The sequence below is a fragment of the Pelophylax lessonae genome (genome assembly GCF_965119305.1).
Source record: "Pelophylax lessonae genome assembly, chromosome: 8".
Taxonomy (NCBI): Eukaryota; Metazoa; Chordata; class Amphibia; order Anura; family Ranidae; genus Pelophylax; species Pelophylax lessonae.
The window spans coordinates 131,200,270-131,225,330 of NC_138775.1; the positions used below are offsets into that span (position 1 = coordinate 131,200,270).

General features: G+C 41.5%; 1 protein-coding gene across 1 annotated transcript in view; it reads right to left on the reverse strand.

Moving 5' to 3' along the window:
• Positions 1-25,061, reverse strand: part of GSG1 (germ cell associated 1) — a gene marked incomplete at its 3' end in the record, with an annotated part of 91,523 nt that overhangs the window by 54,440 nt on the left and 12,022 nt on the right. The window contains exon 2 of the mRNA XM_082265797.1: positions 9,416-9,728. Coding sequence (XP_082121923.1) covers positions 9,416-9,728 — 313 coding nt within the window. The remainder of the gene's footprint in view (positions 1-9,415; positions 9,729-25,061) is intronic.

Genomic DNA, 25,061 nt, shown 5'->3' on the forward strand with positions numbered 1-25,061 from the left:
ATAAAACTGTAATTTTTTGTGAAGAATCAACAACAAGTGGGACACAATCATGAAGTGGAACGAAATTTGCTGGATATTTCAAACTTTTTTAACAAATAAAAAACGGAAAAATTGGGCGTGCAAAATTATTCAGCCCCTTTACTTTCAGTGCAGCAAACTCTCTCCAGAAGTTCAGTGAGGATCTTTGAATGATCCAATGTTGACCTAAATGACTAATGATGATAAATAGAATCCACCTGTGTGTAATAAAGTCTCCGTATAAATGCACCTGCACTGTGATAGTCTCAGAGGTCCGTTTAAAGCGCAGAGAGCATCATGAAGAACAAGGAACACACCAGGCAGGTCCGAGATACTGTTGTGGAGAAGTTTAAGAGTATCAGACCACTGCAAATCTACGAAGACCTGGCCGTCCCTCTAAACTTTCAGCTCATACAAGTAGAAGACTGATCAGAGATGCAGCCAAGAGGCCCATGATCCCTCTGGATGAACTGCAGAGATCTACAGCTGAGGTGGGAAACTCTGTCCATAGGACAACAATCAGTCGTATACTGCACAAATCTAGCCTTTATGGAAGAGTGGCAAGAAGAAAGCCATTTATTAAAGATATCCATAAAAAGTGTTGTTTAAAGTTTGCCACAAGCCACCTGGGAGACACACCAAACATGTGGAAGAAGGTGCTTTGGACAGATGAAACCAAAATCAAACTTTTTGGCAACAATGCAAAACGTTATGTTTGGCGTAAAAGCAACACAGCTCATCACCCTGAACACACCATCCCCACTGTCAAACATGGTGGTGGCAGCATCATGGTTTGGGCTTGCTTTTCTTCAGCAGGGATAGGGAAGATGGTTAAAATTGATGGGAAGATTGATGGAGCCAAATACAGGACCATTCTGGAAGAAAACCTGATGGAATCTGCAAAAGACCTGAGACTGGGACAGAGATTTGTCTTCCAACAAGACAATGATCCACAACATAAAGCAAAATCTACAAAGGAATGGTTCACAAATAAACATATCCAGGTGATAGAATGGCCAAGTCAAAGTCCAGACCAGAATCCAATTGAGCATCTGTGGAAAGAACTGAAAACTGCTGTTTACAAACGCTCTCCATCCAACCTCACTGAGCTCGAGCTGTTTTGCAAGGAGGATTGGCAAAAATTTCAGCCTCTCGATGTGCAAAACTGATAGAGACATACCCCAAGCGACTTACAGCGGTAATCGCAGCAAAAGGTGGCACTACAAAGTATTAACTTAAGGGGGCTGAATAATTTTGCACGCCCGATTTTTCAGTTTTGTATTTGTTAAAAAAGTTTGAAATATCCAATAAATTTCGTTCCACTTCATGATTGTGTCCCACTTGTTGTTGATTCTTCACAAAAAATTACAGTTTAATATCTTTATGTTTGAAGCCTGAAATGTGGCAAAAAGTCGCAAAGTTCAAGGGGGCCGAATACTTTCGCAAGGCACTGTATATATGACCAAATATACACTCAAATGTGCATATAAACAACGCCGCTCATAAATTACACATTTATCAAAAATCATGTGAAGGAAAAAGTAAAAACATGAAATCAATCACATATATCATTCATGTAGGTTGTAAGTAAAAAAAACCTGAGAACAGTCCCATAAATCATCTAATTCAATTATAAGTTCCCAGAAAAAAACAATCCCATTTATCAGCAAATAGGTTATAAGTAAAAACACATGACAACAGTCCCTTATACTGTATACATGTGAAGTAGAAATTATAGAGTGTAAGCGCTAATACAAATACCTGTAATACTAATGCACCTGACTTGGTTTGTAATGTTAAAGACGTTTGGCTGTTCAACCAAGCAGTTTGTTCAGCTCTTAAGAAGCTGCTTGGATAAGCAGCAAAATGTCTTCAAGCTACTAGCTTTACCATAATCTGTATACAATATACAGTATACCATAGTAACATCTGATAAAAAAATCTAAAAACACTGAAGCAGCAGACTATGTGAAAATTTATATTTGTGTCATTCTCAAAACTTTTGGCCACGGCTGTATAACATGTTTGTTATTTTTATTGAAAAAAAAAAAGCGAGACTTTACAATCACTTTAATATGAATTCAGTATTCCTAATTAAACTATGCTCAGGTTTGCCGATTAACTACTCTAAAAGTGAGATACTCCCACTGGGGGGAAACCCGGGACGACCGTGGGAAGTCAAGTCTCCCTTCATGATTGCAAAAAATTATATCACATATCTCGGCATTAAAATAGGGAAGACCCCCTCTGCCATATACACTTTGAATTACCCCCCTTTGTTCTCCAAGATAACGCGGGAACTGGAAAACTGAATGTAACTGCCGCTGTCGCTTCTGGGAAGATGCCACTTTATTAAAATGGTCAGCTTTGCTCGCCTGCTTTATCTACTGCAGACCCTCCCCCTGCTGATTAAACACAAGGATGCACAAACCATTGACCATGCTATCTCCCGATTTCTTTGGAGGGGCAAGAGACCCTGCATTTCCATTAAAAAACATAGTCTTCCCAGACACGACGGTGGCATTAATTTTCCGAATCTGAGACTGTACAATTTATCCTGTTTACTTAGGGTTGCCTTGGACTGGATATCTCAGACCTCACAATATTCCAACTATGCTTTGGAGTCTCAGATGTCCAGCCCTTTCTCCCTGTCGGCTCTTCTCCATACCAAATGGGCTCTGATGCGACCAGAGCTTCGCCATAACCTGTTATTGAGAGACACTGTTATTGCATGGAGGGAGGTGCGCAAACTTTTAAAACTCCCCTTACAGATTTCTAAATTTCTCCAGATCCAGGGCAATCCTAATTTTCCACCGGGGCTGGATCACGCTACATTCCAGATGTGGGAGTACAGGGGACTTATAGGTTTTGCAGATCTTTGTGACCTACAGAAGGGAACTTCCTACCCTTATCAAACTATCATGGCCAAATATGACCTCCCGGGCTCAAACTATTTCTATCTGGCGCAATGCTATCACTTTATTGAATCCACGGCCCGGAGCCCTGAGAGCAGGTTTTGGACATCTCTCATAGATGGCCTGCTGGAGTCGGGAATTTCAACATCTCAAGAATCTGCAATCCTCTCTTGGCCATCTGCCCACCGGCGGAGTCCACATCTACCGCCTCTAATTGGCTAAAAGACTTCCCGGGAGACGGTGTCCTACCTAACATAATCCAAGGATTGCACACCACTCTTAGCCTCACTCCAAATGTGATCTGGAAAGAGACTCAGCTAAAAAAATTTCACCGGGCTCATATCCCGTTTCTCTCTGACAAAACGAATCCTACCGCTAGCAAGTGTCCTCTTTGCTCTGCTGAGAGACCCTCTCTACGACATAAGTTTTGGTCCTGCCCCTCTATCTCCTTGTTCTGGGATCAACTCTTTCTTCGCTTGACACCACACATTCCAATATACCTAAAGACCCTTTGCTTCTTATTTTTGGATACTGGGACAAACGATTGCAAAAATGGTCGGGCACTCCCTCCGCCTTGCCTCGCCTCGCCTGTGGATCCTTACCTGCTTGTTAGTAGCAAGAAGGGTAATCCTGACTCAATGGATCTCTATGACTCCCCCCTCAGTATCCCAAGTACGAAAGGAGCTTACAACTCTTCTAACTATCGACTGAAACAACACGGATTTTAATTCATTCTCTTCCCGAAAACTTTTCTACCTTTAAATGGTCAAGTTTCCTCTCCTCAAACTCGAAGGATTCGGACTTGTCTACCAACACTACTACATTCTCATTCCAAGACCCGTCTAAGGAAATCACCTTGATGACCCCCACCCACTAAGAGGTCATCGAGTACTGACCTCACTTTCCCTCCCCCCCTCTCTGGTTCCCCCTTTGTTGTGTTCCCCCCATGTTAAAATTATATACCTGTATGGTTATGTATATCTGTTTTATGTTTCTCTCTGTTCAATACAATTTTAAATAAACAAAAATAAAAAACAGGTAAAAGGCCTGAAGTTGACACTAAGTGTGGTATTTGCATTTGGAATCTATTGTTGTGAACCTACATCATGCGTTCAAAGAAGCTGTCTATGCAAGTGAAACAGATCATTATGAGGCTTCAAAAACTAAGCAAATCTATCAGAGAGATAGCAGCAATATTAGGAGTGGCAAAATCAACAGATTGGTACATTCTGAGGAAAGAAGAACGCACTGAATAACCCAAAGAAAAACCCATTCACAACATCCAGACAAGTGAAGGACACTCTCCAGGAGGTGGGCATATCAATGTCAAAGTCTAAAATCAAGAGAAGACTTCACAAGAGCAAATACAGAGGGTTCACCACAAGGTGCAAACCATCCATAAGCCTAAATAATAGAAAAGCCAGATTAGACTTTGTCGAAAAAAACTTCTAAAAAAGCCAGACCAGTTCTGCAAAAGCATTCTTTGAACGGATGAAACTAAGAATATTCTGTACCAAAATAAAGGGAAGAAAAAAGTGTGGAGAAAGTTTGGAACGGCTTATGATCCAAAGCACACAACGTCATCTGTAAAACATGGTGGAGGCAGTGTGATGGCATGGGCATGCATGTCCAGTGACACTTGGTCATTGGTGTTTATTGATGATGTGACAGAAGACAGAAGCAGCCGGATTAATTCTGCAGTGTTTAGAGATACAACATAAGAAAGATATTTTTCACCAATTCATGCGCTGACCAAATATACACTTCAAAGCTGGCTGGTAGATAGTCTTTTTTGGAAAAGAAATTCACTTTTCAAATGCAAGGTCATTGCAGCTCTCCTTGATTCCACTGGGTGGCGGACAAATGATCTGTACAAAAAGTCAAAAGGAGACACAAGCGCACAGCCGCCCTCGCATAATATAGTTTTTAATTGAAGACATCAAACTAAACTTTAATAGTGGATGCACTCACATGATCCTGGATGGTTCAGGGCATGTACAATAGCTGATTCCTTTCTGCTCTTCTGGATGAACCCTTTAAGCTTGTACTGAGCTAGATCGCTGCTCCTAATAGACCCGATGGCCGAAGTCCTCCTAGCCAAAGCTCCGACATTCTCGGCCAAGTGCGCCTGCGCCCGGACCAGCATGCACAGTCACGCCTCCGAAACATGTTGTCATAGCAACGGATGTAGGTGTGTACTGTTGCTCTGTCCTTCACTTTCCCCCACCTTCAGTCTTCCGGCAGCGCCATGGCGTTCATGCGCAGTGGCGACTGTGCAAGGTGGTCTGGGCGCAGGCGCACTTGGCCGAGAACGCCGGAGCCTCAGCTAGGAGGACTTGGGTCCCGCCATCGAGTAGGAGCAGCAATTGAGCTCTGTACAAGCTTGAAGGGGTCATCCAGGAGAGCAGGAAGGAATCAACTATTATACATGCCCTGAATCATCCAGGATCATGTGAGTGCGTTTGATGTCTTCAAGAAAAACTATATTATGCGAGGGCAGCTGTACGCTTGTGTCTCCTTTTGAGTTTTTGTACAGTGTTTAGAGATATACTGTCAGCCCAGGATTCAGTCAAATGCAGCAAAGTTGATTGGACGGCTCTTCACAGTACAGATGGACAATGATCCAAAACACACTGCAAAAGCAACCCAGGAGCTTTTGAAGGAAAAGAAGTAGAATATTCTGCAATGGCCAAGTCAATCACCTGATCTCAACCCAATTGAGCATGCATTTCACTTGCTGAAGGCAAAACTAAAGGCAGAAAGACCCACAAACAAAAAACAAATGAAAACAGTTGCAGTTAGAGCCAGGCAAAGCATCAGAAAGGAGGAAACCCAGTCTTTGGTAATGTCCATGGTTTTCTAACTTCAGACAGTCATTGCCAGTAAAGGATTTTATTTATGATTATTTTAATTTTTCCATTTACATTTGAACCCTTAAATGGGGGGGGGGGGGCTGTGTATAAAAATGGTTGCAGTTCCTAAACTTTGTACTTAATATTTATGTTCAACCCCTTGAATTAAAGCTAAAAGTCTGCACCTTAAATTTATTTGGATTGTTATGTTTTAATATTAATCTGGTGGCATACAGAGCCAAAAGTATGAAAATTGTGCCTGTGTCCAAATATATATGGACCTAACTGTACCACTAATGTGGGTATATTTACCATTGTCTGAAATTTTAAAAGTAAATTAGCTATAAAAAAAATCTTAAAACTGAACAGATTAAATACAGTGCTAAAATATTATATAGGGAAGACAATTTATATTCCAAAAACGTTTTCATTTTTTCCATCTGTTCCATTCTTGAGATTTATAGAGCTCTGCTACACAGCATAGCCAAGACATTATTCTCACATTTCCTAACTGTAAATAATACAACTTGAAGAACCCTCTACCACCAACCTGTGACTAGGTCATGAAAGAACAGCAGCATACTGTAGAGTGTAATTTCTCTAGCTTTTAGCATGTTCTTTACCAGTACATGTAAGCACAACAGAGCTTCTTTGGCTCAAAGAATTGGCCTTCTCTTACAGGTTAACTAGAGACTCATATAAACACAATATAATTTACAGTATTTACATTCCTTACATTGAACAATACATTTCATAATTATTTTTTTGCCAAAGAATACCCAACTGCAATAAATTAGGATTTTTTTTTGCCATGAGTTCAGTTTTAACCACTTCCCGCCTGGCCACTGCATATATGTAGCTGTTGTTCTGGGAGGACGCATAAGTGCGCCCACCCAATTCTGGAACTCTGTGCTGGACACAGTGGATTACCGATAGGGGTACTGTGCCACTGTGATTGGCCCTGGTACCATGTGATCGCTGTGACCAACCCCAGCAATCACATGAAAAATAGTAAACAATGGTTGTCATTCATGCCGCCATTGCTTACTACTGTGATCTCTATGATTGGTTACATTGATTAGGTTACATTGACCGATCACAGCAGCCCTGTACCATGTAATAGCTGTGACTAAGCACAGAAGTATACAATGGCATCATGGATGCCAAACACAATTTAAGACAGATTGCTTATACATTTATCATCATTGTATAAGCAATCATAAGCAATAAAATAAATAAATAAACCCTAAACACCACAGCAGCCATATTGTCCTAGATCACTGCCACATCAGTTACAGTGTCCTTGATCACTATCACTATACCTGTCTCACTGTCACCAGACCAGTGTATGCTAACAACAGTGTTCCTTACCACCACCACACCAGTTGCAGTGACATCACATCAGTGTAAGCCTGTGTCCCTGATTGTCACCACACTTGCCCCAATGTCACCAGACCAGTGTAAGTCAGCAGCAGTGTTCCTGTTTGCTGCCACACTAGTCTCCAGTGTCACCAGATTAGTGCCCGCAAAAACAAGTGTTCCTGATCACCACTACACAAGTAACACTGTCATTGTTCATTGCTACACCAGTGCAGTGTTGCTTTTGCCTGCTGCCTGTACTAACCCTGGTCTGTTTATTGACCACAATTCTGCCTGCTGCCTAGACTGATCCTTTGCCTGTTTGCTGACCATGTGCCTGCCTGTGCCTATACCGACCCTTCCCTCTTAAGACACTCCTGAGAGACACCAGTCTCAGCCATTCTCTGCAGACAACTGTACTTCCTGCCAGTGAACATGCTATTCCTGGGAACAGCCATGTATACGAAGCTAGGCTTGCTTGGCTTCTAGGTACTGGGACTGCTATAGGTGATGCTACACTAAGCTATATTCCCTGATCAAACATACAGAGGCGACCATTACAGCGTTCTGACATCATTGATTGATTTGTGTGATACAAAAGATACAATGACCTGTACATAATCAGTACATACACTGAAAAAGTCTCACATGTGTGGTATTGCTCTCACTAGTGTGGTACTGCCATACATGGCAAGAGTAGTAAAATGTGTTTTAGGTTGTAATTCTAAGTATGCCCATACTGTATGTGAGAAATATCTTATTAAATTGACAAGTTGTGTAATAATATGCATTTGCATTTTCTTTCCTGCATTTTTCAATAACTTGTGGCAAAATGACATTTTCAAAAGTCTTATAATGCCTTTTAGAAAATACTTTGAAGTGTTTGCTTTCCAAAATGTGGTCATTTCGTTGTTATTTCCACTGAAATTAGATGCTTCATTTATGCTCCTTGAAAGCCCAAAGGAGATCCTTGGATGAAAAGTCTCAAACACGTGGTATCCCCATACTCTGGAGGCATACCAAAATGGGATTTGGGCTGTAATTATAAGTATGCCTATGCTGTGTATGAGAAATAACTTGTTAAGATTACAACTTTGAAAAAAAAAATGATTTTATTTCATTTTCTAATCTTCCGAAAACTTGTGACAAAAAAATTACAACTTCAAAAAACCCACCCTGCCACTTTCTAAATACCTTGGACTGACTATTTTCCAAAAATGGGTAATTTGGGGGGTGTTTCTACTGCCCTGGCATTTTGGAGCTTCAATAATTTATTTAGGCAGTCAGTACATCAGGATTGATCAATTTTCAAACGTAAATACCATAGTTTGTAGATTCCATAACTGTCACACATACTAAATAATATACATAGATTTGGGGGTTTTTTTAGCAAAGAAATGTAGCATAACACATTTTTGCCTTAATTTCTGAAGAATCACAACAGAATCATTTCTAAACACAAGGCAGCCTGTAATAGAAGAGGCAATATACTGTACTTAGCTTTCCGCAATCCTATGTGCTGAAAAGCTGCAGTTTCTCTGCTCTCTGTCCGCTGTATGTATTCTGCACTTCCAGCTGTGTGGAAGACCTGCTCCCCCACTACATGCTGTAGTTCTTTCTGCAAGCTTGTAACAAGTGGAGTAGGAGTTGGCAGGAGAAACCACAGCGAGCGGGGGAGGGTAGCAGATATTTGACCCACTCAAAGGGATGGTTTATCTGAAGGTGCAAAGAAGCAGAAAAGCAGCTGGATATGAGCACATAGGTTACCAGAAAGGTACATATATTGCCTCTTCCATTACAGACTGTGTGTATAAGTAACCCTGTGGTGACAAGATCACTTTAAGTATATTCCAAACTAAATAAGCTTACCCGTTTTTGCCACACCCCCTCCATCCCAAGTGCATACTTACCCAGTTGTTGCAGCCCCAGCTCGCCACAATGTATAACCCCTCTTATCCACTGACTGTTTTTATAGACTATATGGACTGTCTCCCAAGCATCTCCTGCCTTGGTAGAAAGCCCCGTAGAGGTCTGTGAGGAGCTATTGACTACACACACACAGTGGGAAAAAGATCCAGGCTGTCAGGAGGTAAATATTGCTCTGAGCTGTATTTGCAAAAACTCTAAGCATGCAGTTTGGAAAAGGCAAAAAGGGCAAATACGCTTTAAGCGTACTTAACCTTTAACCAACAACGACCAACAATCGACCAAACATCATAAAATTTCAAATGCCTGTTAACTGTTAACACAAAAAACATATTGTTTGCTTACCTGTTCCTAGGATGTTTTCCTCACAAGAATACCAGATCCCGGTATGAAAATAGCGGAAAGCAAACCTGTCATCTCCAGTCTCCCAGCTATAATGGACCACATCTTGCCCAGATGCATTGACGCTCTCCACGGCTATTGGAACAACTATGCATTTGGTAGCCTTACCATTCCCGCAAAGAGGCTTTGGAACTTTCTGAGTACCTTCGCACCAATAGCTGCTAAGTAGGGCTATGGTGGAGAGTGTGAGGGATACTAAGTTGAAGCTCACAGCCATGACAGCACGACGCCAATGAACAACTTCTTTGAATTCAATCTAAAATTAAAATAAATAAGAGTTATGGACTTACAAATAATACAAAAGTCATCAGCTGCATACATTTAACAATCTGGTCGTCTAGTTTGAAAATCCAGTCAAATTTAAAGAACAACTAAAACAAAACCTTTTTCTTCATTTTGGATAGAGGGAGGGTTTTTTTAACCTGTCAGTTTTTTTCCATCTGTCTCCCTTTTGAGAGATTTCCCTTCATTTCCTGTCCCATAGCCAAAACAGGAAGTGAGGGGAATGTGATAGGAAATCTCTTGTTGTTACCAGGGTCATCAGAACTAGTGTCCCCATTGGAATTTTTTTTTCCTTTACTCCTATTGTGGGGACAACCCACAATGTGGGATTTTCTTTTACTTTCACTTTCGATGCTAAAGGTAAACCTGACAAATAGAGATGGTTAAAGTGGAGTTCCACCCTAAATTTATACTTACCTCCATCTTCTCGCTCCGGGTCACCTGAAAAACAAATGGATAATCGCAATTTTTTTTTTTTTACTTACCTCGTATAGAAGAAAATATACTTACCTTACTTCCTTCTTCCTCCCCTCGCTGGCCACGGCCCGTCGTCACTTCCTGGCTTTGCAATGATTCCTGGGAGCTGAACGTCATCGCTCCCAGGAATCAATGCGCCTGCACCGGCCCCGACGTCAGTTCCGGTGTGTGCGCGTCATTCCCTTCTAAACAGCTTCTGGGCACGCCCAGAAGCTGTGGAGGGATGACGCGCACGCACCGGAAGTGACGGCGGGGCCGGTGCAGTGCATCGTGGGACCGAAGAAGACGGAAGAGGACGCAGAAGAGGATCGCGCTGGCTTCAAGCTGCCCACACTTGAGATGGCAGCGCTGGACAATACTTTTTCAAGGTAAGTATTTCTCCTAAAAGGTAAGTGCAACCCGGGACAGATCAGAGGCTAGCCATTGTGGAATGTACTAGCCCTGACTGTCCCGAGGGTATTTTTATTAAAAAAAAAGTATTCCCAGGGTGGAACTCCGCTTTAATGTTTTATATACTGAATATATACAGTACTGTGCAAAAGGTTTTGTCAGGTATGAAGAAATGTTGTAAAGCAAGAATGCTTTCATAAATATATCTTTTAATTCATTTATTTTTTATTAATTTACAGAATGCAAAGTGAGTCAATAGAAGAAAAATCTAAATCAAACACAATATTTGGTGTGACCACCATTTGGTGTGACCACAGCATCAATTCTTCTAGGTATACACAGTGCTTGTACACTCAGTTTTTGAATGAACTTGGCAGGTAGATTGTTTCAAACATCTTGAAGAATTAACCACAGATCTTCTGTGGATGTAGGCTGCCTCAAATCCTTCTGTATCTTCATGTAATCCCAGACAGACTTGATAATGTTAAAGTCAGGGCTCTGTAGGGGCTAAGCCATCACGTCCAGGACTCCTTGTTCTTCCTTACTCTGAAGATAGTTCTTAATGCCGGAATACAATTTGAGCCAATCACACACCTCCCTGATGGTATGACATGATGGATAAATATTTGCCTGTATTTCTCAGCATTGAGGACTCCACTGAATCCTAACCAAATCTTCAACTTCATTTGCCGAAATACAGCCCCAAACTTGCTAGGAACTTCCACCATGTTTCACTGTTGCCTGCAGACACTCGTTATTGTACTGCTCTTCAGCCCTTCGGCAATCAAACTGCCTCTCCATGTTTTGTTCCTTTAAAAATGATTTTGTTATAGAGGTGAGGAGAAGAGGTGTTCTGTAGTTTAGCAACAAAGAACTTGGAAAGGGCTGAATATTATTGCTGGGATTTCAGTTCAGCAGAGGTAGCATTGTCAGCCTATTAAAGAAGGTTAGGTGCTCACCCCATTTTTCTGTGCTGGAAACAGTAAAAAAAAAAACAGCATATAGGAAAATATGCATGTATTGCCGAGATGTACTACATGCGTTTTTTTTTTCTTGCCCATACACTTGTAGGCACGTGCAGCCTATTTTTTTCATTATAGGTGGTGCTCAGCCGCAGCGATATTGCAGTTGGAGGGGAAGTCAAGAGAAACATGGTTTCCTGGGTTACTGTGGAAGCTATCCAATTAGATGCATCTGTCTCATGTGACTCTGACAGCCATTTTGTGTCAGGAAGAGCCTATTTAAGGCTTTGGCTCCCAGACCTGGCACACATTTATTGCGTGGGTAGTGTAGGGTCAGGTCACCCGTCTGACAGGGACAGTGATTAGCAGCAGGGAGAGGTTCCAGATGAACAGCTGAGGAAGTCACGTGGCCTCGTGACGTAACGCGTAGGAGGAGCCATATACCCGGAAGTGACGTTACGAAACGGAACTCGATCTCCACAGCGGTGGTTGTTGTGGTTTATGCGGATTAATCTTCTCAACACTGTAAGTGTATTTCTACATATATGGCAATAAAAGTATAGATTTACTGCACCATGATAGTCCTTTGTTTTTGAGCCAAACAAGGAGGATAGTACAAGGAAAGCGGACCGAACCGGTCATCTATAGGAGTCCAGGATATTCTAATTTAAAGGGAAATAGGACCGGTGACCTGGATCCAAAACGGACAGAGGCCAAAGGGAGCAACATCTACCCATAGTCTGGATATATATCAGAGGCATATTTTTCTTGCCTTTAAGGTGAGAGTTTAGTGCACATAGAGGTGACACACAAGGTGGAGGATACTAAGTCACTTTATTTATACATCTAAGCACGTCCATAAAGGAAAAATAACACGTTTATACTTTGGAACACTTTGGACTTTATTTCTGGAAAATACTTTTTATATGTAATTCTACTGTATTTATTTATTTTAGTCTCACTTATTGGGAGCACTTTGGAATACTTCATAAGGCGACTGTAGGAGGCATGCAGCACTTTAAATGAGCACCTATATATATTTAATTTTGATCGATCGATTTATTTGATTTTATTCATTTCTTGATGATGATGTATGAAATTGATGGTATATTTATTTATTGAACTTGTGAAGAAGACACCGTCAGTGTATTTGGATATCTAGTGATATACATATTGATTAAGGTTTCACAGAGATTTCTTGGAAACACAACACACTTTTATTTATTTATTTATTACTTTTTCAACGATATAACACACCAGCACCACTACAGCACTTAGCACTTTTCTTGAAATTTATTGATACACACCCATATTTTATACTCACCTATTAAATTTAGAGATACACAAAACATCCAGCCCCTGAAGCGCACCACTACCCCCATAACAATATCTGTCCAACTGTGTAGTATCAGTATCAGTGGTGCAGCATCAGGGAGTCTCTAACTACCCCAGACAGCGCAGGAATCACACACACCCCTTGGTTTTATTAAATGTTATAAAATGGAGGTGAATGTACTCACAAACCAATGCTTGCATCACAGCTTAGACATAACATCATCTGCTTAAGTGTATATACGTAAATTCACAATGCTCGTAGACACCTCAGCTAACGCGTTTGGAGGGGACCCTCTTCTTCAGCGGCTAAGAGGCATGGAATTGGACCACAAGAGTCCTTCAGCTATACCAGTAGTCATCCAGACAAAGCTCTAAAGAAGACGGTAACCTCAAAACACGTTAGTCGATGTGTCTACGAGCATTGTGAATTTGCGTATATAGACTTAAGCAGATAATGTTATGTCTAAGCTATGATGCAAGCATTGGTTTGTGAGTACATTCACCTCCGTTTTATAGTTTTTTATAAAACATGTTTTGAGGATAATGCACCAGGCCCATGTGCCTTCTTTGTTTCCTATACTTACAGCCATATAGGACGTCCCCAGTCTTTTGAGGGCAGCGAGGAGCACATTATCTACATGTAGTAAGATCAATATAGGAGTTTGACACAACGTTGAGCACAGCTCAGGACAGTGAACATAGCGAAATTTTCAGAAGCTGCTAGAGTGATGACAGGGGATGGAGCCCATCCTGACTCCTGCAATGATTCAAGGGAAGAAGGATAGCTCAAGGAAGCCACACATCTATGGTGTCTTGCAGAGATGATTAGAGTGGCAACCTCAGCCTGGACTCTGCTCCCTGAAACTTAGTCATGTATTAGTGAAGCACAACTGAGGAATGTAGGAATGAGCAGAGGAGGCAAAGTAAACAGCAGCATTGTCAGTCTTGGGGGGAAGGTAGTGTTAAATGTATTAGCAGATTTTGAACAACTAACAAATTGAAGCCACACTCCAGCTCACACATTATAATCAGTTACAGCAATTTTCTTTTTTTCCTTCTGGGATAAAGGTTTTGCATAAATGAATTATGCGGGGTACAAACTATGAGTTTTGAGGAGCTCGGGAGGAGATTGCTGTACTAACTATGCAATGTTAGTACAGTGATCTCCCTACTGAGCTATTGTGTTCTGACAGTGGGACTGCCTCCCCCTCACCACCACAACATACGGGTCAGTGTTCACAGCCATTATTGTTATTATACAGGATTCATATAGCGCCAATAGTTTGGGCAGCGTTTTATAGTGTGAGGGCAAACAGTGCCGTTGCAATACAATTTAATAAAGAAGGAATTAGGGGGCTTTGATTGTTAGAGCTTACAATCTAAAAGGGAGGGTGAAGTGATACAAAATATAATTACTGTGGGGGATGAGCTGAAAAAAAAGTACAGTTGTTAGGTGGAGGCAGGATAGGCTTCTCTGAAGAGAAAATTTTTCAGGGATCGCCTAAAAGTGGCTAGAGTAGTAAATAGTCGGACAGATTGGGGTAGGGAATTCCAGAGGATAGGAGAGGCTCGGGAGAAGTCCTGGAGACAAGTATGGGAGCAGGTGACAAGGGATCTAGAGAGCAGGAGGTCTTCGGAGGAATAAAAAGAATTATTTGGTTGGTATTTTGAGACTAGGTTAGCTATGTAGCTCGGGGCAAAGTTGTGGATAGCATTGTAAGTTATTGTTAGTGGCAGCCAATGGAGAAATTGGCAGGGAGGAGTAGCAGATGCTGAGAGGTTGGTAAGGTGGAAGAGTCTGGCAGCAGCATTCACAATGGATTGAATAGGGAATAGCCTATGTAAAGGTAAGCCAATGAGGAGGGAGTTGCAGTAGTCAAGACGAGAGATAGCCATTGGCTGTCAGTGCTGATCAGATGTTGATTGGCTGCTGCTTTTCCAGCATGCCTGTTCGATAAAAGCCAACTGTTCGGCCAGTTTCTGTTGGACAGGCTGATGTACACATACATTCTGTTGAACCTCCCAATACCAGCCTATATTCAGCCTGTGTTTACCAGTGGTAATTTTGACGTCAAATTTCAATTTAGTTTTAGTCATAGTCTTTTAACTAAAATGCCATTTTAGTTTTACCCGTATTAATCTGAATTGTTTGTATTATTGTATTATTCTGTATTTTAGTCGACTAAATGATTTTAGATTTCCCCGTATTTTATTAATCTGAATTATTGTATTATTCTGTATTTTAGTCGACTAAAACCCAACATTTTGGTTGACTAAAATTCAATAGGTTTAGTTAAATTGTAATGCATTATTTAAGCATTTCCCTAGAATTTCCAAGCTCATTATATACTCCTTAAGTACAAATTGAATACCATGTTATTATTCATGGTATTAAGGCTTGAACATGCAATACAGACACGGTTTTAGCTGTTATCCAGTGTTAATTTTGACATCAAATTGCTATTTAGATTTAGTCATATTCTGTTGACTAAAATGCCATTTTAGTTCTAGTAGTATTTCATCATCTGAATTGTTTTATATTTAGTTGTATTGTAGTCGACTAAAATAGTATTAATTTAGTCTGAAAAAAATCTCCCCTGTCAGTATTAAGTGTTTCATCCATGTAAACCAATACATTTTGCGTAAGAGTTTGTGCTGCGAAAAACAAAAGACTTGTTGGCTGGATTACCAGATGAAAGAAGAAGAAAAAAGCCCTAGAAAAGGAAACGAATGTAGCCATCTATATAATATAATGCAATATAATAAATGGTTGCTTTTGGGTTTAATACTGCTTTGGGGATATTTGAACCCCCTACCCATGACCTTAGGGAAATTTTTGATTTCAAAATATCCCTATAATTAAATATATAAAGATTCATTAACAAATCCTCCCACAATTGTCCATATACTGTATTGAGCACACAGAGAGCTTTTACAATTTAACTTTCAGCTAGAAAACTGATATATGACATCAAAGCAGTGCATTCATATACTGTATCACTCCATCTAGCAGGCTGCAATATGCTGCTCTGCAAATGCACAAGGAATAAGCTCCTTAAATATGCTGATCCACACTTCACAGCAAAATGCCTAAGCCGGCATTAATAATTATGAAGTCATATTAACACGCTTATAACAGTCGCACCTCTCCACGACACATGTGGTATGTCTGCTCATATATATATGCCACCCCCACCAAAGAACTGTCAGTGTAGTCATTATTAACAATTGTGCTGCAATAGCACTTATCTGAGATGGCCATCTCCTAGCGTCTTCAGGCCAGAATCATTTTATTATTTACTGCTTGGCTAGTAAACCTTCATTCATCTCAGACACTCAGTGTAGGCTGTGATCAGCTTGTGGGGACCTTTGGGCCACCATATCCCATCAAACGTTTCGCTCATGCTGTGAGCTTCATCAGGATGATACATGCTGGATAATAAAATATTTTATTATTATTATTATTATTATTAAATAGAGTATTATCTTTGTAGGAGGATGCTATGAAATTCACACCTATGTGAACTTATCTTTAATTGATAAATGTATTTCACCTTTAACCCCCACTGGGATTTGCCATGGTAAGAAGCAGAATGCATAGCAACTAGGCTTTTATCACTTCCAGCATTTATTTCCCACATACTGTATGTTTGGATATTGTGGGTTCTTAAATATCTTTTTTTCTGATATATTTTAAGTTGCAGGGACAAATCATCTCAAATATACAGCCTTTGCAGTAGAACAATTCATAAATCTATTTATACTATATAATTACAATATGAATAATCCCAATTCAAAAACTTTGCCCCCACCTTAACCACTTAAGCACCGCCCGCCGCAGTTATACTGCAGCAGGCAGCCCCTCCTGCGCAAACCAACTTAGGCAGTGGGGACTCCGATGCACAGAGCAGGCGGCTCAGATTGCCGCCTGACACCCGTGATCGCTCCCCGCTAAGAGAGAAGGATGGTCTGCTGTTGTAAACACAGCTGACCGTTCTTTTCCCTGGAATGATCATAGAGTGCTTGTGATCCTTCTATATAGGAACACAGGTCTCTGTGATAATTTCACAAGCCCTGCCTCCATACAGTTAGAATCACTCCTCTAGGCATGTCCGCCCTCACAGCTGTAATTTCTTTTTTAATAGATTTTTTCTAGGTTGTGAAACACACCTGCAAGTTCGCCCTTTAGGCTGTGTATGAGGGAGATCATGGCCAATCCAGAAGGAGAGACAGGTTCTGTTGCAGAGTGCGATCACTGGGTGCAGCAGGGTCCATTCAGATCAGACATTGTGGAGTAACAGGAACTGGCTTCTTTATTGGAACATAACACAGAAAGCAAAAATGTCACCTTCTCATGGTGAGGAAAACACAGGCAAGAAAAGGTAACTGTAACATGGGGGACCATTAGCTCAGTGGCAGATGCGTTTTTCCAGTGATTCACTGTAGTCAGGACTTCGAAATATATGCAAAATATATATATTATATAAAAGAAAAAGATCATTGTCCTGCTGCATCACCCAAGTGCGCTTAAGCTTAAGGTCATGAACTGATGGCCGGGCATTCTCCCTCAGGATTTTCTGGTAGAGTGCAGAACTCATGGTTCTATCAACTATGGCAAGTTGTTCAGGAACTGAAACTGGAAAGCACCCCCGGACCATCACACTATCACCACCATGTTTGACTGTTGGAATGATGTTTTTTTTTATGAAATGCTGTGTTAGTTTTATGCCAGATGTAGCAGGACACACCTTCCAAAAACGTTAACTTTTGTCTCACACAGAATATTTGGCCAAAAGTCTTGGGAATAATTAAGATGTTTTTTGGCAAATGTGAAACAAGCCTTTGTGTTCTTTTTAATGAACAGTGGGTTTCGCCTTGGAACTCTCCCTTGGTGCCATTTTTACCCAGTCTCTTTCTTATTGTTGAATTACTTTTTCACATAGGGCCAGGCAGGTTTGGCCAGCTTTTCTCCTTAATAAATGAAATCACCATTAAAAAACTGCATTTTGTATTTACTTGGATTATCTTTGTGCAATAATAAAATTAGTTTGATGATCTGAGTTAAGTGTGACAAATAAGGAAAAAAAAAAATTAAAAATACTTATTCACAGCACTGTATATGCTGATTCAAGAATGGGATGACCGGCCATGGGAGGATAGTCTTTCTCCAGCAGAGAGGCGGCCATAACAAGGTCACGTGAGTAAGTAGCAGGGGATTCAAACCCTGGCGTAAAAAGTGGGGGTATAGAGAGGTGAGCAGAAAGTAAATTGCTAGAGTATTTGAGTATCAGAGTATGTTTATTCAGAGGGGTTAATGTGGATCGCAGTAGATTAGGAGGTGTCTAAGGTGATGATTTGTGGCTTATAAGGGTGCAGGAAGCAGCTTCCAATTCCACCCAGGAATGAGCCAAACTAGCCCCATATACAAGGCAAATTTGGGACTCCTAGGCCACCATGACATCTGTGGATATATACAGTTTCCCCAGGGATTCTAGATCAGTGTTTATGACAAATAAAGAACATAATATTATTTTTGAAGGATTTAACAGCAAAAGGGAAGACTGGAATCAAGAGGGTGTGAAAAAGATATAATATTTTTGGTAGAACATTCATTTTGATGGAGTTTATCCTCTTCATTAATGAAATGGAATGTCTGGTACAGGATGCTATTTCAGTTTTATGATAATTGGCTAAAAATAAATTGGAAAAATGAGGGAAGAGCTGGATACCGAGGTATTCCATTTGTTTATCGACCCTTGTGAATTTGAATGAGGATTTGAGCATTGCCAGCATTGGGTTAGATAGGGAACTTTTAGGGGATACTGATTTCCCTCATTGATATACAGATTGGAACTTTGAGGGAAGACGTTTAAAGTGGACAATAGCTATGACAAAGATATGATAGCTTGGGTCAGCAAAAAATTGTCAGCAAAAAGGCTGACTTTATGACAACCAGACTGTAGGCCATCAATATTGGGATTCATTCTGATAAGGTGCGCCAAAGGTTCTAGGACAAGCAAAATTGGAGAGAGCAGACATCCCTGATGGGTCCCTCCTTCAATAGGGAAAGGAGTAGAATTACAGTTTAAATATTTGACAGTAACGATTGGGTACGAGTAGAGATTTTAACCAGGACAAAAAATATTCCCAAATCGTCACTTTTGCAATATGTAATGTAAATAATAAGTGATAGAGTCAAAGGTTTTATGTAGGTCAAGTGCTAATGACATGCCATGTAATTTGTTGTAATGAAAGTGGTGTATGAGGTAAATCTTCTTACAGGTGTTCTCAGGGGCTTGCCTATTTGGAACGAAGCCCACTTGGTCTTTATGTATCAGGGTGGTGAGGAAAGAATTCAGCCTAGAGACCAAAAAATGTGAAGTCTATATTGAGTAAGGATATGGAACAAAAGTTTTAGGGTCCAGGTGGTCTCTGCCCGATTTTGGCAACAATGCTATATGGGCCCTGGAGTGAGATAGAATTAACTTCTGGATGGGATCCTAAATGGTTGCATAAACTGGTTAAATGTGGGGCAAGGATATCTCCATAAGTTGACTCACTCATTAGAAGGACAGACAGTGCAATCTGTCTCAAAGACTGTGGGCGCCGAACAGTCTGTTGTTTACTGGGCGCTCGGGTTCGGCACATCGCGGATCGGGTGGACAGATTACTGGGTGGGGCTGGGGAAGACCCAGCTGTCATGGTACACGTGGGTACCAATGACATAGGCAGAGGAAGATGAAGAGTCCCTAACGATTTCAGGGACTTAGGCCCTAAGTTGAGGAATAGGACCTCCAAGGTAGTATTTTCAGAAATACTACCTGTACCTCGAGCCACACCAGAGAGGCAGCAGGAGATTAGGGAAGTTAACAAGTGGCTGAGGAGCTGGTGTAGTAAGGAGGGTTTCGGATTCCTGGAGAACTGGGCCGACTTCTCAGTCGGCCACCGGCTCTTTGGTAGGGACGGATTGCACCTAAATGGGGAGGGTGCAGCCATACTGGGTGAGAGGATGGCCATAAAGTTAGAGGGGCTTTTAAACTAGGTGATGGGGAGGAGGGTGCAGTTTTAGAATTAGCCAGCGGGGAGCAAGATTCAGAGGGCACAAATGGGGACATTAGTGGTAGGGTGTTTAGAGTACCTGAGGCCAAGGTGGGTATGGGGAAAAAATCACAAGAGCAGCCTAAAAACAACATCAAATGAGGATATATGCAACCGGTCAATGAGGTTTGTATACCAATGCCAGAAGCCTGGCTAACAAGATGGGAGAGCTGGAGCTGCTGATGTTTGAGGAGGACTTAGATTTTGTGGGGATAACAGAGACTTGGTTCGACAACTCTCATTACTGGATGGCTACCATTCAGGGGTACTCCCTTTATCGTAGAGATAGAGAAGGTAAAAAAGGGGGAGGGGTATGTCTGTATATTAAGAACAGTGTACAGGTAAATATGAGGGATGATATTATTAATGGAGCTATGGACGAGGCAGAATCCCTATGGATAGAACTTAAAGGGGAAGGCACTATAGGGAGGGTAATATTGGGTGTATGTTATAGGCCCCCCTACCAGAAGGAGGAGGGGGGAGGTGGACCTCCTTTTACAGATAGGGTTGGCAGCAAGGATGGGAAATGTCATTATAATGGGGGACTTTAATTATCCAGATATAGACTGGGCAGAAGGAACCACACATTCAGCCAAGGCTCGGCAGTTCCTAAATGTTTTCCAGGACAATTTCATGGGTCAGATGGTGAACGCACCGACAAGAAACAATGCGGTACTTGACCTACTGATTACCAACAATTCAGACCTGCTTACGGACATAGAAATACAGAGCAACTTGGGAAACAAGTTCAAAATTTCAAAAACGCCAATTTCCCAAAACTGCGCTCTCTGCTAGAAAATATCATATGGGATAGAACCCTGGGAACAAAGAAGGAGCAAAAATGGGAGTGCTTCAAGAGCATACTAAACAAAGGGATTGGCCAGTGCATTCCAAAGGGAAATAAATTTAAAAGAGCAAAACTAAACCCTGGGTGGCTAAACTCCAACATAAAAATGCATATTAATACTAAAGAAAAGGCCTTAAAAAAATACAAGGCTGAGGGGTCATTGGCAGCATTCAAGCATTACAAAGAGTGTAATAAGAAATGTAAAGGCGAAATCAGGGCGGCTAAAATCGAACATGAGAGATATATAGCGGAAGAGTGTAAAAAGAACCCCAAAAAATTATTTAAGTATATAAACAGTAAGAAAGAATGGTCTGGAACACATTTGCCCCTTAAAAGACGACGAGGTTAATTTGGCCACAGAGGACAGGGAAAAGGCGGAAGTGTTAAATAATTTCTTCTCTTCAGTCTGCACAAAAGAATCGGGGGGCTACACTAACCCAGATTGTAATGCTAAACTAAATAATACACCTCAGGAAGTACCGCCATGGCTAACAGAAGATAGACTTAGAACTAAACTAGAGAAACTTAACATAAATAAATCACCGGGACCGGGTGGCTTGCACCCGAGGGTTCTTAAAGAGCTCAGCCAGGTGATTGCCAGACCATTATTCTTGATCTTTAAGGATAGTCTACTGACGGGTATGGTGCCAGCTGATTGGAAAAAAGCCAACGTGGTACCAATATTTAAAAGAGGGCCGAGATATATCCCGGGTAACTATAGGCCGGTCAGCCTAACATCAGTAGTCTGCAAGATTTTGGAGGGGATGTTAAGAGACTATATACAAGACTTTAGTAATGAAAACGGTATTATTAGTAGTAATCAGCATGGATTCATGAAAAATCATTCTTGCCAAACCAATCTGTTAACCTTCTACGATGAAGTGAGCAGCCACCTAGATAAAGGTAAGCCTGTGGATGTGGTGTACCTGGACTTTGCAAAGGCCTTTGACACCGTTCCCCACAAACACTTACTATACAAACTAAGGAATGTAGGTATGGACCATAGGGTGAGTACCTGGATAGAGAACTGGCTCCAGGGGAGAGTCCAGAGGGTGGTGATTAATGGGGAGTATTCGGATTGGGCGGGTGTGGAAAGTGGGGTACCCCAAGGTTCTGTCCTGGGACCAATCCTGTTTAATTTATTCATAAATGATCTAGAGGAGGGGATAACTAGTACAATCTCAGTATTTGTGGATGATACTAAAGTAAGCATGCCAATATCTTCTATACAGGATGTGGAAACCTTACAAGCGGACCTGAAAAAAATAATGGGGTGGGCAACTACATGGCAGATGAGGTTTAATGTTGATAAATGTAAAGTAATGCACTTGGGTGCCAGAAATACAAAAGCAAGCTACTCACTGGGGGGGGGGACCTCTGGGTAAATCCAAGATGGAAAAGGACCTGGGGGTACTGGTGGACAACAGGCTTGGCAGTGGCATGCAATGCCAAGCCACTGCAAGCAAAGCCAACAGAATACTGGCGTGTATAAAAAAGGGGATTCACTCCAGAAATAAAGAAATTATTCTACCACTATACTAAACTCTGGTCCGGTCACATCTGGAGTATGTTGTCCAGTTCTGTGCACCGGTCCTCAGGAAGGACGTGCTGGAACTGGAGAGAGTCCAGAGAAGAGCAACAAAAATAATTAGGGGAATCGACTATGAGGAAAGACTACAAGCACTGAACGTATTCTCCCTGGAGAAGAGACGATTGAGCGACCCTAGCATAAGGAACAAACTTTTCAGAGAAAGGGAATACAATAAGACATGTGGCCACTCACTAAAACTAGAGGAAAAACGGTTTAACCTTAAACTACATAAGGGGTTCTTCACTGTCAGAGCAGTAAGGATGTGGAATTCTCTTCCACAGGCAGTTGTGTCAGCGGGGAGCATTGATAGTTTCAAAAGACTATTAGATGAGCACCTTAAAGACCACAACATAAAGGGGTATACAATGTACGGTTAGCAGCAAACACACACACACATCATAGGTTGAACTGGATGGACTGATGTCTTTTTTCAACCTCACAAACTATGTAACTATGTAAGTTTTGTAATAGAGTGCCAAAAATCTGCCCGAGCCAGGGGCTTTAGGAGATTTAATGGCTTAAAGTATTTCAGGAACTGTGATTAGCATCCATTTTATCTCTCATTTCCTGTGAGAGAGTAGGGAGAGAAACATCTGCCAGAAGTTAGTCTGCCAGAGAGGGGTGAAAGGATAGAAGTAATTTATATAAGTCGGATAGAATGGAACTAAAGCTAGCCACAATGGTGGCAGGGTTCTCTGTGATAGTCCCACCTGGAAGAGAAAGCTTAATAAAAATAGAACCTTAAGTTTTACTCTTCTAGTGGTCACTTGCTTGAGGAGAGATGAAAAAGATTCTTCCAATTAGAGAATGAATGAGAGATTCTTCCAATTAGATTCTAGATGCGGCAGGATGAGAGCTCCATGATTTTAACTTCCCTTTGTTTCTTAAGGCTAATTGTATAATAGACTTCCATATGGTAGCCTTCCCATAAGGAAAGAGGAGAGGAAAGCAAACCCTCACTGAAAACAAAGTAGTAGTTCATATGTCCAGGGCCGTCTTTAAGGCAGGGCAAAAGGGGCAGCTGCCCTGGGCCCCATCATTGTTGTGGGGCCCAAAGCAGCTGCCTCATACTTGCCAACTATCCCTGTTTAAATTACCTTAAAGTTTTAGTCCCATAGCTGCCCAGCTCTGCCCTATTGCCATATACAGATGACTCACCTGCAGACCCTGTGTTTACATGTAAATAACCTGCAATGATATGTAAATCGTGTGGCATTAATATGTAAATAGCCGCGGACCAGCTGAATTTATATGTAAATAGAGGCAGCATTCATATGTATATCAGGACCCCCTGAGGTCATATCCACCTTCACTTCTGCGGAATGCTGCCCACTGGGGAGGTAAAGGGGCATTCTTGAAAGTTCTGTCTACAACTGAGGTCATTAAACCTACCATCAGCCTGCTCTGCAAAGGTAAAAAAAATTGGAGGGGTAACCTTTTTTCAAAACACCATGGTGGCACAGCACCCTGAATTTCAGCAGATGCCTGCAGGTGTCATTAACAAATAATGCCACTGCTGTGTACCAGGCGAAGGGCAGCACGTTTCTGTGGTGTCAGATAAGCAATTTTGAATGTTTTCCTGACACAAGAAATGTGAATGCAGGCTAAATGTCTCAGTTACATTGGTGGTCAGTGTAAATCTTCTCATTACATTGGGGCTTGGTAAAAAAATCCTTTCATTCACACTAGTGGCCAGGGTAAATGTCCCACTTACTTTGGTTGTCAGTGCAACTTCTTCATTACATTGGTGATCAGTGTACATTTCCCTTTACAGTGGTGGTAAGTGCAGAATTGCCCTTACATTGGTTGTCAGTGTAAACCCCCCTAACATTGGTGGTCGGTGTAGAAGTGTCACCTTACATTGGTGGTCAGTACAAATCTCCTCAACAATGCTTGTCAGTGTAAATCCCCCCCTTACATGGAGGTCATTGTATATTCCCCCTTACACTGGTGGTTGATAAAAATGCTCCTATTACACTGGTGGTAAAAATGCTCCAATTGGTGTCAGTGTAGAATTCCCTCTTCATATTGGTGGGGGAGGGGGGCATAAAATCCCCCGTTGCATTGTGGTCAGTGCAAATTTCCCCTCACACTGGTGGTCAGTGCAAATTGCCCCTCACATTGGTGGTCAGCTTAGAATCTCCCCTCACATTGGTGGTCAGTGTAGAATCTCCCCTCACATTGGTGGTCAGTGTAGAATCCCCCACTATATACTTTCCAAAGATTTCCTGCTTTACTCTACATGATTCAGAATTTGCCACAGTGTACTGCCTCCAAACTAATCCCATCCTCCACTACTGCCACTGATCCCATCTGTGACAAGACCAATCTCGCCACTGGGCATTGGAGAAGCCTGGTTGCTCACCTCCTGCAAGGTGACTATGGACCCTCTCTCATCAGCCCATGCTAAACGTAAACCCCATGGCGATTTGACTGTGTTTGTGGCATCTGAGCGCTGTTTGGATATGTTGAGCGCTCAGATCCAGGCTATCTGGGGATGGGTTGAATGTGGGGGTTCTGTTCAGTAGACTGGGAGTTATGTCTTTTTTGTGTTTCTTTAACCATGTGGCTAATGGAGTCTTGCCTCTATCCTGGAAGCTAAACCTA